Here is a 14,968-nt window from a genome sequence, read left to right on the forward strand (position 1 = left end):
TTGTTAATTACCAAGATGTATACTCATTTATGGATAACTCTGTAATATTAGTTTTTAAAAGGGCAAGAGAAAAGGATGACAGGTGTCCATTTCATGGCAGGAAAAATAATACACGAACTGGATGTTTTTATAGAGGCATTTCCTGCCACTATACTTTATTGTGTTCTACACAATTTTTTTTTTAATTGTATTGACATGAATGGTATTAAATCAGTGTCATTGGGACTAATGGAAGGAGGTGGTTCAGTACAAACTACTTTACTCTTCCAGCTTTGCAGTTAAAGGTCAAACTGACATTTTAGGTGAGATACGATTTGAATGTTTTTCGCAGGAAGAGTCAGGAAAAGACACTGTGCACCTTTTGAGCTTAGAGCCGCTGTGACTACATTTTGTACCAGGACTGAAAGGTACTGACAGTGAAATGTGTGCTGGAGGTGACCTCTTCCTACTGCATGCCTAGCGGAATTATATAAATGGGAAGCTGGCTTCCATTCCATAATGTGGCCTATCATATATATATATATATATATATATATATATATATATATATATATATCAGTATATACACAAGACTGGATTGCAATGGACAGGGAAGTGAGTGTGCAAAGCAAGGTAGCATTTTAAAAGTTTAGCTTATACTTCCATGTGCAGTGTTGCCAAGAACTGAAAAGGGGCTGCTTTTCTTTAGCAGGGTAAAGAGAAGTATCATAGTGAAGTAAGAAGTTGGATTGCATTTAGGATATTCACACAGCCCTGTAGTAAGAGTATCACTCAGAAAGAATAACAATCACAAGGGTGAACAGGCAAACTTGCTTTTTTGCTTTGGGTGTCAATTAGCCCATGAGATTAGTGACATGAGATTTTTATTTTATTTTATTAGGTCCACCAGTTCATTAGTGGGCACATGCCAAATTCAAAAATTAGAGAGTGCTATTGCTTGTGCCTTGAAGTGGTTATCTCTCTACTCTATTAAGGCAGACAGCCGCAGACTTTTGCAAATTGTAAGCAGGATTGTAAGCCTGACTTTATACCACTGGCACTGTTGGGTGTGTGTCCAGTGTACAATGTGCTAACACGAGTTCTGAGATGTGCTGAATTCATGTTTATATTTATCATTACAGTATATCGCACCAATCCTCCAAGGAGCTCAAGGTGGCACCTGTGGTTCTCTCCTTGTTTATTATGTTCACAACAACCCTGGGAGGTAAATTGGTCTGAGATACTGTGAGTGGCCTAAGAGCATCCAGTGAGTTTCATGGCTCAGTAGGGTTTTGAACCCTTCTCTCCCACATTCTAATCCAACAATCTAACCACTGCGCTACACTGGCTCTTCTTCATACATCACAGCTGAGAGCTCAGGAGCGGCCCTGAACTCAATCTGGAAGTTTGTGGGGCGGCTGTCAGATCACTTTCGTGCTGTGCTCATATGGTAAAGGTGTTTGTGTGAACCGATGCTCCCATCAGGCTACTGTACTTTAGGCTACTGTAACTCCCATGGCAGTCGTGTGCAAACCTTGCCATGATGTATAAACCAGCTATTTGTTTAGAGCAAAACTCTGCTGAAAAGAGTTGCATTTGCCTCTAATTCTAATTATACACTGAAGAGATCCAGTTGCAGGAAGCCTGATGGCACACCATCTGTTATTATTTCAGGTATGAAGCCAGAAAAGCAAAAACCAATAGGTTCTTTTATATATATTATATAGGTGGGTTTTTTGCTGAATGCAAAATATTGAGGCTTCTTTTTTTTCTAAGTCCTGTTTTATTTTTTAAAAATATCCTCATGATGACAGATTGCTAGCAGTTGACAAGTTGACTGAACCCAGATCCTGCAGGTTTATGTGGCTACCCTTGACATTTGTTTTCTTAAAAAAATGTGCTATACATATTGCACAGACCTGGCCAAGTGAGTTTTTACAGGAGGTTGTTGTTTGCACCATGGCCTGTACAACTGCTATAATTGCACAGCCATCAGTGACGTACGCGCGCGCGTGTGTGTGTGACCCTACTACTTGGCTGTTGCTGGCAAGTAAGGTAAAAGGTAAAGGGACCCCTGACCATTAGGTCCAGTCGTGACCGACTCTGGGGTTGCGGCGCTCATCTCGCTTTATTGGCTGAGGGAGCCGGCGTACAGCTTCTGGGTCACGTGGCCAGCATGACTAAGCTGCTTCTGGCGAACCAGAGCAGTGCACGGAAACGCCGTTTACCTTCCCGCCAGAGCAGTACCTATTCATCTACATGCACTTTGAGGTGCTTTCAAACTGCTGGGTTGGCAGGAGCAGGGACCGAGCAACAGGAGCTCACCCCGTCGTGGGGATTCGAACCGTGACCTTCTGATTGGCAAGTCCTAGGCTCTGTGATTTAACCCACAGCGCCACCCACGAACTTGGCAAGTAAGGTGCCTCTGCCCTAATGAAATGGCATGACTTAGCTGCAAAAGACAAGGGTTAGATTGGGGTTGCAAGATGCAGACTCTGCATCCAAAGAGTAGCTAGGAGGGTCCATTGTGGGCTCCTGCTGTGTGCATCTGCAGAGAAAGTCTGGATAAATAGCTCCAACAACATATTCTATCATGGCAGAGGAGTAACATGGGGGTGCTGGCAGGGGCACATTCCTCCCGACGCCCTGCCATGTCGTGAGCTGTTGCGCTTATCACGGCGCCCTGCAGCCTGAGAGGCATGTGAGAAGGATGCAACTGGGCAGGGCACAAAACAGTTCTGTGCTCACAGGGTGCCATGAGCTGTTGCGTCCTTCTCACCTGCCCCCCATCTGGTAGAGGAGGACGCAACAGGCTTGAGGAGGACACAACAGGAATGTGCCCTGCCATCCCTGCTCTGTTTTTGCAAAGTGATGCTGGGCTTGCAGGGTGCCGTGAATGCGCCTCTCAAAGTAGGGCAGCATCTTCTGAGTCGGGCGGCTGTTCTCTCCACCGTGCAGCCGGATGCAGCTTGGCCCTGCTTAGTTCCTACAGGCGCATGCATGCCTCTTGTGCCCGCAGGGAATGCTCCACCACTGTACTATGGAACAAACTAGAGGGAGGACAAATAAATGCCAAGAGAGGAGAGTGCTTTCACCAATGAAAGAAAAGTGCTCCATTCTGCTCTGTTCTATCAAAATACATGGGGACGTTAGCTCAAAAGCCTTGCAGTAAGATGCTAACACATGGCTCCAGCCCAAAATAATGGGAATTCCAAATTTTATTTTCCATTGAAATGTATGAAGAGATAATACGACCTCATAAGGAATCAAAAGCCTGGCCTTTCTGACTTGTATTGGCCTTCCGTAGTCTTTCGCAGCCCTTCTGCCAGGGTTCCATTTAACTTGAGGTGCTGGAGAGTGAACTGCGACCTCAGTGCAAAACATCTGCTGGGCCATTGAGCAGTCGCCCCTTCCTCTGGTGCTTGTGCGTGTGGGTTCCATTGTACAACAGAACTCATGCATGAACCCATTGAATAGGGGGGTATCAATTTAAAGCATAAGGAGTCTATAGTTGATTTGTCCCTCACCTTTCTAACAGATATGCATTGCACAAAGTGGCTCCCATCAGTTAAAACCGCAAAACAAAAATATTACAACAGTGCAAAAATCACAACATAACAGTCACAAATTAAGAATATGTGGATAGCAGCGAATTTGACAAGGGCAGCGACAGCAGATGAAATGCACTTTCTCACGAAAACCAACTCAGCCTGACGAACTAAAGGTCTACTTGTGATCACTTTGCATAGCATAGAATATGGTTCCCCCCTCTGCTCCCCCAAGTATAAGTTTTCATTTTAAGTATCGTAAGTTTCCATCCCTTCTTACTGGAGGCAGGGTGGGAGGGAGCTTAATAATGCCTAGAAAATATTTGCTGCAAATGTTTCTGAGAAGCACATGTGGTTTTGCCTTTTAGGGTCAAAGGAGTATTCCTGTTGTCTTCCCATTCACTAGTATATTTCCTCACCATTGGCATCTTCTTTGTTCTTTAATGCTCTATATATTTTCTCTAATGCTTCCATCATCAGCATATAATTCCTGTTGAAATCAATATAGTTTGGGGCAGATCTTCCTATTCCATTATTTATCTTCGCCAAAACACATCTACCAATTTCATAACCTGGTTAGATGGGTGGGGAATATTTATTTATTTTATATCCTGCCTTTCTCCCAGTGCAGGACCCAAGGCAGCTCATTACATGAATAAAAAACAGATTCTGCTTTAAGGAAAAAAAAGGCCAATAAATTGTTTTTATTTATTTAAATGTATTTAATTGTTTTTAATAAGTTACCATATATAGTTGAGTACATTTCACTTCTGCACTGAAATGCTTAAAAATTTAATATAGTACTGTGTTAAATATTAAATACTGTAAAAAGGTAAAGGGACCCCCGACCATTAGGTCCAGTCGCAGACGACTCTGGGGTTGCGGTGCTCATCTCGCTTTACTGGCCGAGGGAGCTGGCATACAGCTTCCGGGTCATGTGGCCAGCATGACTAAGCCGCTTCTGGCGAACCAGAGAAGCTCACGGAAACACCGTTTACCTTCCTGCTGGAGCGGTACCTATTTATCTACTTGCACTTTGATGTGCTTTCGAACTGCTAGGTTGGCAGGAGCTGGGACTGAGCAACGGGAGCTCACCCTGGGATTCTAACCGCCGACCTTCTGATTGGCAAGCCCTAGGCTCTGTGGTTTAACCCGCGTCCCTATTAAATACTGTATAACTGTATTAAAAATTAATATAGTACTCGTGTCTTTGTGGTTATGTCCATGATTATTTCTTTTTTAAAAAAATTTTTAGAGAGCCAAGCATTCTTGTTAATCTATTTCTTCTTCTCAGATTATAGCAGAAGAGGTCCAAAAATATGTGAAAAAGAATCCTATGTATGGGAGAGGGGCGTGTTCTTGATGATGGATTATTGACTGAAGCACGTTCTGGCTGAACAATCAACTATGCACCATCTCTTCGGACTCGTTTTGGGACAAAAGGATCTTTCCCGTGCAGGCGACCTCTTCTCCTTAGACGATTCTGAAATAGAAGGATGTCTCTCAGAAGCTCTCGAGCAAATAAAAACTATTAGTTCATGTCCAGTAAGTAATGCATTTAATGCCCCTTCTTTGAGTGTGAGATGGAATGTATAATAATGGGTCAGAGAACGTGAGCATCTCAAAAGAGCTGAAGAATGTGAGGGTACAATCACACACAGAGAGTGAATGCAGAATTTCACCCTCAGTTTACCATAGGTAAAATGGGAACGAGCTTTACATGATTATTGTGAGAATAAATTTCCAGTCATCCACTGCCTGAAATGGGAGAAGGGGGTGGGGAGCAAGATACAGTGGTACCCCGCAAGACGAATGCCTCAGAAGACGAAAAACTCGCTAGACGAAAGGGTTTTTCGTTTTCTGAGGTGCTTCGCAAGACGGATTTTCCTAAGGGCTTGCTTCGCTAGACGAAACAGCCCTGCCTCTCATGTCATGGCGACGGTCACTGCACGCACGCACGCTCGCTTCCCCGCTCCTCCGGCTCCCTCCCACCTTCCGGCTGACGGCTCCTCCGGCTCCCTCCCACCTTCTGGCTGACAGTTAGTTCCTCGCGCCACTGCCCACCCCCCTCGCGGCTCCCCTCAGAGAGCCATTGCCGCCAGCAGCCAGCATTGCAGCCAGAGTCGCGCTCCTGAGCCCCGCCGCCCTCCAGCAGCCGCGTCGCACGGTGGCCACAAGGCGCGGGTGAGTCTGAGGTACCGCCTGCAGCAGCTGTCCTGCTTCTCCCCGCCCCTCCCCGCTGTTGTTAGTGTTTAAATGCAGTGGTGTTTCGCAAGACGAAAAAACTCGCACAACGAAAAAACTCACGGAACGAATTAATTTCGTCTTGCGAGGCACCACTGTAGTTTTTATAGTAGGGTGAGGGTTTCAAAATGGGCCAACCTCAATTATGTCCACCTGAAAGAAGTCCATTTTTAGCAAGGTGGGGAAGGGGGAAATAGGTTTTGTTTTGTTTTCATTTTGCACATGCTCCCCACATTGCACCAACTCTTAGTTTTTAACATTTGAAAACCATTTCATAAAAAGATTTTCCTAAAAAAAAATCAAAAGTCTAAAAGTTAATTCCCACTAGAGGGCATCAGTGATACATATTTTTCGTAGTACACACACTTTCATATGATTTCCAAATTCAGGTAATTCAGTTAAGATGAATGAAGCCTTAGAAAATTACAGATATCATCATTATTCTCCAAAATTCCCCCAAAGAAAAATCACGGAGATGGACAGAAAGGAATGAATAAAAGGAGTAGGATAGAGAACCTTTTCCTTTCAAAGGATGGAATAAGAATTTGAGCCTTTTCCGCTGGGGGGCGGGGGGGGGAGAGAGAAAGAAAGATTGGGAAGGAACCTGAGAGGGGCTGATAATAAGTGCACATCAACACCAGCACATGAGGTCATCCCTTCAAATTGATTGGCAGCAGGATCAGAGGAAAGTAGTACCATCCACAGTGTGTCACCAATTTATAGCGCTCGTCTACACTTCTGCATGTCCAGTACTGAGAAAGCAAGGGTCCAAGCAGTTTCCCATTTGTCCCATGCTTTCTAGGTTTGGGTCGGTGTGGTTTTGCTTTTGCCACACTGCTTTCCCTCAGAAAACACACACTTTAGAGCTGGATCGGAGTAAGTGTCAATCAGGAGAAAACTTGCTTGTAGAGCAGGGACATAAATAAAATTGAAAGTTCTGTCTAAAGCTATAGATTGGTATGGTGTATGGGAGAGATTTAACCTCCTTGGTTCATTCTGATGACACTTGAGTAGCGTACCTAAGCCTCACAAACTGTTTTGCCCTCAATCAGGACTACCAAACGAATGACAACGACCAGGCAGTTGTGGAGATCTGTATCACACGAATCACAACCGCCATCAGGGAAACAGAATCCATAGAGAAACATGGGAAAGCCCTTGTTGCACTCTGGGAATCTTGCTTAGAGCACAATCTGAAACCTTCGGGGAAAGATGAAGATACACCACATGCAAAGATTGCTTCTGATATTATGAGCTGCATTTTGCAGGTGAGAGTGTTATAGCAAAGCACATTGTCCTTGGCAATGATCAATGCTTTTTTCACAAACAACCAGCTTTTGGTTGACTGGAATACTGCCCTAGACTTGATTCGGAACCTCCCCATACTCACAGGCTTTCTCAGGTACCGTATTGCTCTGAAAATAAGCTGCACACAAATATAAGCCGCACCTTTAAAATTGGAGGGAGTAAAGGGAAAAAAAGACAATACCCCCCTTCCCCTTTCTTCACGGCGGCTTTGGTGAGGCTTGGGAGCAGCGGGTGGGCTGCACGCCATTGTCCCATGCTTCCAGGCTGCTTCCTGGGGGACGGAGACGTGCTGCTTTGCTGGCAGTCTTCCCTCTTCATTTTGACATCTGGGGGAGGCTTGGGAGTTGTGGGCGGGTGCTGCGCTGTTGTCCTGCTCCCCTCCTGTTTCAGCAGCAATATCATAAGGTTGCGATTGCGAATATAAGCTACACTTTAACTTTTCCAGATCGGAAAGTGTGGCTTATATTCGGCCCAATACGGCAACTCTTCCTCTCTCACACAGCCCAGCTCACCTTTTGGGTTATCTTCAGGCATTCAGGGACGAGGGTGGCGCTGTGGTTTAAACCACAGAGCCTAGGACTTGCCGATCGGAAGGTTGGCGGTTCAAATCCCCGCGACAGGGTGAGCTCCTGTTGTTAGTCCCAGCTCCTGCCAACCTAGCAGTTCGAAAGCACATCAAAGTGCAAGTAGATAAATAGGTACCGCTCTGGCAGGAAGGTAAACAGCGTTTCCATGTGCTGCTCTGGTTCGCCAGAAGCGGCTTAGTCATGCTGGCCACATGACCCGGAAGCTGTCTTTGGACAAACACCGGCTCCCTCAGCCTATGGAGTGATATGAGTGCGCAACCCCAGAGTCGTCCACGACTGGACCTAACAGTCAGGGGTACCTTTACCTTTACCTTTTACCAGGCATTCAGTGGTGAATGTGTCTCATCACATTGCCTTATCAGTGCATATATATCCTGTATTTTGCTGTGAATTGTTTGGTGCATTGTTTTTAAAACCAGCTTCACACCAGCTGAAGTCCTTAAGCCATTCCTAAGCCATCTCCAGCCAAAATGCGTACAACTTCACAAAGGGTAAAGACATCCCTGTATGTCAATGCCTCCCTGTGCGTACCCAAACTGAAGTGTATCAGATACTAATTACTATGTTGATGTGAACAGCTGGCGCGGGGGGGGGGGGGGGGCAGCGCTGTGAAACACACCTGAAAAAACCAACAAGTTTGCTGTGCTCTAACTTGGTCATGTGAATACACCCTTGTTTTCAGTCTTAATTCTTAATCCTGCCATTACTGACTGCAAACTTTCAACAGCACTAAAATGTTTCTTGCTATCTAACCTTGGCTCCCATTCAGGACTAACCTCAAAGATTTGTCTTGCTTTAAAAATCATATTAATCTGTTTTGACTCTTGGTTGTTTTCATCCAAAAGGTCGAGAACATGATATTGGAGAGGGAGAGAAAGGGCTCCTAGACCTGGTTTCCCATCAGTGCGGTGGCAAATTAAAACTCTCTGTATGCCCAGTTCTCTCTGTTTCAGCTTCAGAATTCTAGGACCAGGTCCAAATAAACATTTTATGCAATGGAAGTTGAAAAAATTATGCTGGATCCAAGTCAGGTGTTGATTTCCAGAAATATAACTCTTTAATAAACAGAACAAGCTCCCATTGTTTCCACTTCGCTTGTTATTGTAACGCTGTCAAAACAAAGGGCCTTGTTGCCTGGAATATATTAATTGCCTTAAAATCAGTTGTACTTGTAATCAAGACGCAAACAAGGGGCATGTGATCAAAAGCCTCCCACTGAATTTGATGCTCCTTAGGCTGCAATCTCCTAAGTAAGTTATTCCCATTACAGTATTTTTATACAAAGAAGTACATCTGAGAGAGACAAAGAGAGAAATGCTATCAGTTGCCGTTTAGACCAGAAAGTCCAGAGATTGTACAAGTTGCCTGAGAAATCCAAGCTATTGGGAAAGGGATTGCAAAGTGCAATTGCCTCTTTGTGTTGGTGCAAAAACAAAACAAACCGTAGCTCATTGTAGAGCACATACGTGGCCTGCAGAAGTTCCCAGGTGTAATCGTAGCACAGTGATTACACAAGGTGTAATTGTAGCACCTTGGGCCTAGAGACCAAATGCAGCCCATCAGTCCTCTCTGTCTGTGTTATGTACTGAAGTTCTCACCCTGGGCCAGCAGGGGGATACTGTAGATAGTTCAGGTCCACATATGCAAATAAGGGATCGAGAGTGACGTTTAGTGATTGGATAGTTACAGAAAATGGTTACTGTTGCGTTCTAGTGGAGCTCTATATAAGCAGGCTGGCTGAACTCTTCAGTTCAGTTCTGTTCTGGCCTGTGAATAAACAAGAGCTGTTTGAAGAATCACTGTGTCGTCTGATATGTTCACCCACTACTTAACAGTCTGGCCCTCAGGATTCTTCCCAGGCCACATTCCTCACTTCTTCCCATCACCCTTGAGTGCTTTTGCCTGGCTGCAACATGCTCAATAATGCCACTTCTTTGCTTGGATGGAGGGCAGAGAGGGGTGAGTGAGTGTGTGCAGGAACTAGGCTTAGTAACATTCACTTTTGTGGCTTCACTTTTGCACCTGGCCCCTTGCACCCCTGACATGTGGCCTTTGGAACATTGGCTCACCACCCCTAGCATCTCAAATTAAAAGGATCAATTGGCCAGTGACTGGGGGAAAACCCCACCTGAGATCTTGGAGAGCCACTGCCAGTCTGTGGACAATACTAGTCTATCTGGGCAAATAGTATGACATGGTATAATGCAGCTTTCCACATCGCTAGGATCCAGCTCTCAAGTTATGTGCATCTGTGCATGGTCCGCATTGATGGTCCCACATCGTCTGAAACATTGTAAGGAATCTCAGGGCACATCTTTTAGGCCATAGTGGACAGTGGGGTGGATGGTAGTGCTCACCTGGCCCCCAGTTGCTCCCCTTGCTGCTGCATACTGATGCGAGTAGAAAAAAGTCAGCAGTGAGGTTGGCTCAGTGCAAACCAACGGAGCCAGTCCAGCACTCCTGCTGGTCTGTTTGCATTGCACCAGCCTCACTGCCACCTTGACCTTCTATGTTCTACTATGCAGCAGTGACACTTGCAAGCGGAGGTTGGATGAGTCCCACCCCCCCCCCCGCTCCCCCTGCTGCTGCTCTCAGGTCAAAACATTGCAGCTTTGCCTTGAAAAACCATTCCTTCAGTTTTTACATAGACGGACCATTGCTGCTTTTCTACAATAGCGTGTAAAAACTTGTGATAATTTTCACAGCTAATATTAAAAGGAGAGTCCAAGAGAATCCCAAGATGGTGCTAAAAGGAACATGGTCCATGGTCTTAGCTGATGGACCCAAGCAGATTCTGGTTCAATGACTTGTAATGAATGTTGCTTTTTTGGTGCTTCTGTTTTCCTCAACAGAATTATAACCGTCCTCCCATCATGGCATTGGCTGTCCCCGTCGCAGTCAAGTTTCTGCAGAGGGGTAACAAAGAACTGTGCAGGAACATGTCGAGTTATCTCTCCCTTGCTGCAATTAGCAAAGCAGACCTGCTGGCCGAGCACACAGAAACCATTGTAAAAAGTGTCCTGCAAGGTAAGAAATAACAGAATTGCTCTATTCTGATTTGCCTATTTGGTCCTGTAAGGTTTTCTATACACGTGCTGTGTTTTTTAAAAAATAGATAAATAAAATCTAAAGTTTTACAGTCAGGATAGTTTCAGACACAGCAATCTGAATGCGTGCCTTAGATTTCGTGTTCATGCGCTCATGTTCAGGGGACTCTATGTGATTATGGGGCCATGTTCTTGGCCCTACTGCCCCCAAAATGTGCAGATTCCTGGCTCAGTCCTTGATGCAGATTGAGTTCGGACTTCAGGAGTGGGTTAGACAGTGTATGTGAGATTGGAGCAAAAACAAACTCTCACTTCCCTGTCAATGTGTGGGCCCCTTCAGGGTGAGTAATGTAACATAATGGGTAATGGTGTGTGTGTGTGTGTGCATGGGCATAGCCAGGATCTTTCTAAGGGGGGCAGGCCTTTCATGGGGGGGGGGAGAAGCTCAGTTTGCTTTGCATTTTTATTGATTTTGGGGGGCAGCTGCCCTCCTGCCCCCCCGGCTATGCCTGTGTGTGTGTGTGTGTGCGCGCGCGCAGCCTTCCACTACATAGTGTCTTCCAGATGTGTTGGACTACAACTAATAAATCCCTGGGCATAATGGACAATGGTCAGGGAAGGCTGCGTTATGGAATCAGAGAATTAAAGAGTTGGAAGGAACTCCAGATGTTATCTTGTCTGGCCCCCTCCATGCCTGCAAATCATCCCTTCCACTCAAAACAGATAGCGACTTTCTACATAGTTCAGAATCTCACACCAGGGAGTGTCTGCAAGAGGATTCAAGCAGGCATTCCAGAGGTTCTTGATTGGTTTCTATAGCTGCAAAGCACCCATAAAGGCATTGACGGAATTGGTGAAACCTGACAACAATAGCAAACATTTTCTTTTCTTTTTTTAATTTGGGCATAATTCTGCTGAGTAGAATTACCACCTCTTTTTAAAAAATGAACACAATCCTACCCCCTTACCAAGGAGTAAGTCCCATTGAATACGTCTTTATGAGTAGACACTGGTAAGATTGCAGTGGGTGGGAAGTGGGATACTCCTCCATGATATGCACACACACATCCCACCAGCACTTGTTTTCTGGGGGCACTTAAGGGTATGCAATACCAGCACCTTGCCCGCCCCGCCCCCAATGTTTAAAGGTGACAACTTCATGGTGAGTCCTGGCATCTTTCTTTCTATTAAAAAAAAAAGAAGCACTGCACCCCACCACATCAGGCATGCTGGGTCAACCCCAGGAAATCGTTCCACTGTATACACCTGGAATTCACCACTCAAACAATTTTGGAGTCAGAGTGAAACTAGTCTTAGGGTAAACGCATCAAAATGCAGCATTTTCAGAAGAAACCAATGGATTGTGCATAATTGTGGATAACGTCAAGTGTACTTGAGTTCAAAGAACAGAGGTGGCAATGCGCTGAAGCCAGAGTAAACTGCCCTGAGACCTCCGGGTATAGGGCGGTATATAAATTCAATTATTATTATTATTAATAATAATAATAATAATAATAATGGGTATTGTGTACATACCCTGAGTGTGTGTGTAAAAACTAGGCTGCTGTTTACTCCTGTGTCTACCACTTTCATGCCATTCCTTGCTTGCTATGGGTCATTTTTTAATAAATTACGTGCAACAATGACTCTATCATTAACTTAAATATAGTTAAGAGTTCTTCGTAGTATTTAACTTATATCCCATATATTTTCTTTCTTCTTTTCATTTCCATCATTCGACCAGTAGGTGTTGCTCTGGATATCTAAGATGAAATTGCAAGGAATGTTTAGTTTTGTAGAGATGCTGTAGGAACTAAGAAATAAGCAGGCTGCCTTCTGTTGTTATTATTATTTGTAAGAAAGCGGGAGAATTTGAAAAATATATATACATGAATGAGCAGACACTCTAATCCATAGACAGCCTATGTGCATGCAAAAATGTGCTTCTGTGCACATGTTCCTAACTTGTCTGCATTTTTGTGTATGCAGTTGGATGCTAGGTGCAAGATTCCAGCTGTGGGGTGTGTGTGCATAGAGCTGCTATATCTATGATAGTGTTGGCCAGCTGTTTGGGACCTGGACAGTTGAGACTGGGTTCAGATTCCCCTACTTTGGCTATCTCTCCCAGTCATACTTTGAAATCACAGAATCACAGAATTGTAGAGTTGGAAGGGACCATGAGGGTCATCTAGTTGAAGCCCCTGCAATGCAGGAATTCTTTTGCCCAACATGGGATTTGAACCCACAACCCTGGGATTAAGAGTCTCATGCTCTACTGACTGACCTATCCCAGAATTGAATTTAGGACCTTCTATATGCAAAGCCTGTTGTCTTTGTCCATGGAGTTTTCTTGGCAAGGATACTGGAGTGGCTTGCCGGTTCCTGCTCCAGGTGGATCACGTTTGGTCAAAACTCTCCACTATGACCTGTTCATCTTGGGTGGCCCTGCACGGCATAGTTCATAGCTTCCCATGGACTGTAAGAAGATCAAACCTATCCATTCTTAAGGAAATCAGCCCTGAGTGCTCACTGGAAGGACAGATCCTGAAGCTGAGGCTCCAATACTTTGGCCACCTCATGAGAAGAGAAGACTCCCTGGAAAAGACCCTAATGCTGGGAAAGATTGAGGGCACAAGGAGAAGGGGACAACAGAGGATGAGATGGTTGGATAGTGTTCTCGAAGCTACCAGCATGAGTTTGATCAAACTGCGGGAGGCAGTGGAAGACAGGAGTGCCTGCCGTGCTCTGGTCCATGGGGTCACGAAGAGTCGGACACGACTAAACAACTAAACAAAATATGCAAAGCAGATGCTCAACCACTAAGCTAAAATCTTTCCTTTAAAAGTACCCAAGAGCTTTTCAGTTTCTTTAGTGCAATTAACTGGGATTAAAACTTCATGTTTTACTAGCACAGCTGTTTAAAGGACTGGACTTTAAGGGGCTTGGTATAAGTACATCTGTGGTTCCCTTGTTGCCCTTGAGCTGATGTAATCAGCAATTGCAGCATTCTGCACTAACTGCAGCTTCTGGCTCAAGCGCAAGGGAAGCCCCACGTAGAGCGCATTGCAGTGATCCAGTCGTGAAGTAACCAACGTGTTAACTACTGTGGCCAGGCTTTCCCTTGCACTGGCAGCTGTTGACACAAAGGTGGTATTAAGCTATCTATAATCTGCTATACCACCACAATTTCTCCTTCTGATGGTGCAGAAGTTTAAAGTGATTCTGGCCGGCTAGCTCACTGGAGTCCATTAACATGCTCCCTTTTAGGATAATTCCCTATCATGGTACAATCAGAGACCTCACCCCTGCTGTCTTCTGTTCCTTCTTTCCCCATCTTGGTGCCCTCTGGATGTTTTGTAGAACATCTCCTATCAGCCCCAGCCAGCATGGCCAGGGATAATGGGATCAGTAGTCCAATACTTCTGGAGAGCATGAGGTTGGAGAAGGCTGTTCTAGTTCCCATACAGTAGCTTTTGAAGTTCTCATAGAGCAGGTTTTGCTGGAATGACCAAAGATCTAGTACAGGCCTTGATTTCATCTGGCTTAGTTTAGCTCAGTTTTATTTGGACAGCGGCCATTGAGTATTACTCACTTCTCAGGCCCCTGAATATGAACTCTTATGTGAGATTATTCTGTTTGCAGAGAAGTATACAGTCGTACCTTGGTTCTCAAAGTTAATCAGTTCCGGAAGTCCGTTCCAAAACCAAAGTGTTCCAAAACCAAGGCACGCTGTCCCATAGAAAGTAATGCAAAATGGATTAATCCATTCCAGACTTTTAAAAACAACCCCTAAAACAGCAATTTAACATGAATTTTACTATCTAAGAGACCATTGATCCATAAAATGAAAGCAATAATCAATGTACTAAACTATAAAATAAATAAGACAGTATTGTAGATGATAAAAACAAAAATCTTACCTGCACTGATGATCATTGTTTGGATGGGGAGGGGGCTTTTATCCATTTCCACAGTCACACAGTCAATCAATCAGTCAATCAGTCAATCAATCAATCAATCAATCAGTAGCTGAACTGGGTTCTACACAGTCACAAAAACAAATTAACCGAAAAAGCCTCAAAAACAAAATAGCAAAATAAAGACCAAAAACAAAAGTGCCAAACTTAATCCATTCTGGAAGTCCATTTGACTTCTGAAATGTTTGAAAACTGAGGCACAGCTTCTGATTGGTACAGGCGCCCCGGAAACAATAGCTGACAGCTGCATTGGACATTCAGCTTCTGAAAAACGTTCG

The 14,968-nt window shown here is 44.6% G+C and overlaps 1 protein-coding gene across 4 annotated transcripts in view; it reads left to right on the forward strand.

Annotated features, from left to right (window-relative positions):
* VEPH1 (ventricular zone expressed PH domain containing 1) overlaps positions 1–14,968 on the forward strand; it is a 124,229-nt gene that overhangs the window by 24,827 nt on the left and 84,434 nt on the right. For all 4 annotated transcript variants that reach the window (XR_014511861.1, XR_014511862.1, XM_083442756.1 and 1 more), the window contains 3 exons: positions 4,822–5,072; positions 6,824–7,039; positions 10,519–10,693. Coding sequence is in view for 2 of the 4 variants with exons in the window: in XM_083442756.1 (XP_083298882.1) it covers positions 4,935–5,072; positions 6,824–7,039; positions 10,519–10,693 (529 nt within the window). In the remaining 2 variants the exon portion in view is untranslated. The remainder of the gene's footprint in view (positions 1–4,821; positions 5,073–6,823; positions 7,040–10,518; positions 10,694–14,968) is intronic.

This window comes from Podarcis tiliguerta (assembly GCF_965153285.1).
Source record: "Podarcis tiliguerta genome assembly, chromosome: 5".
In the NCBI taxonomy this organism is placed as follows: Eukaryota; Metazoa; Chordata; class Lepidosauria; order Squamata; family Lacertidae; genus Podarcis; species Podarcis tiliguerta.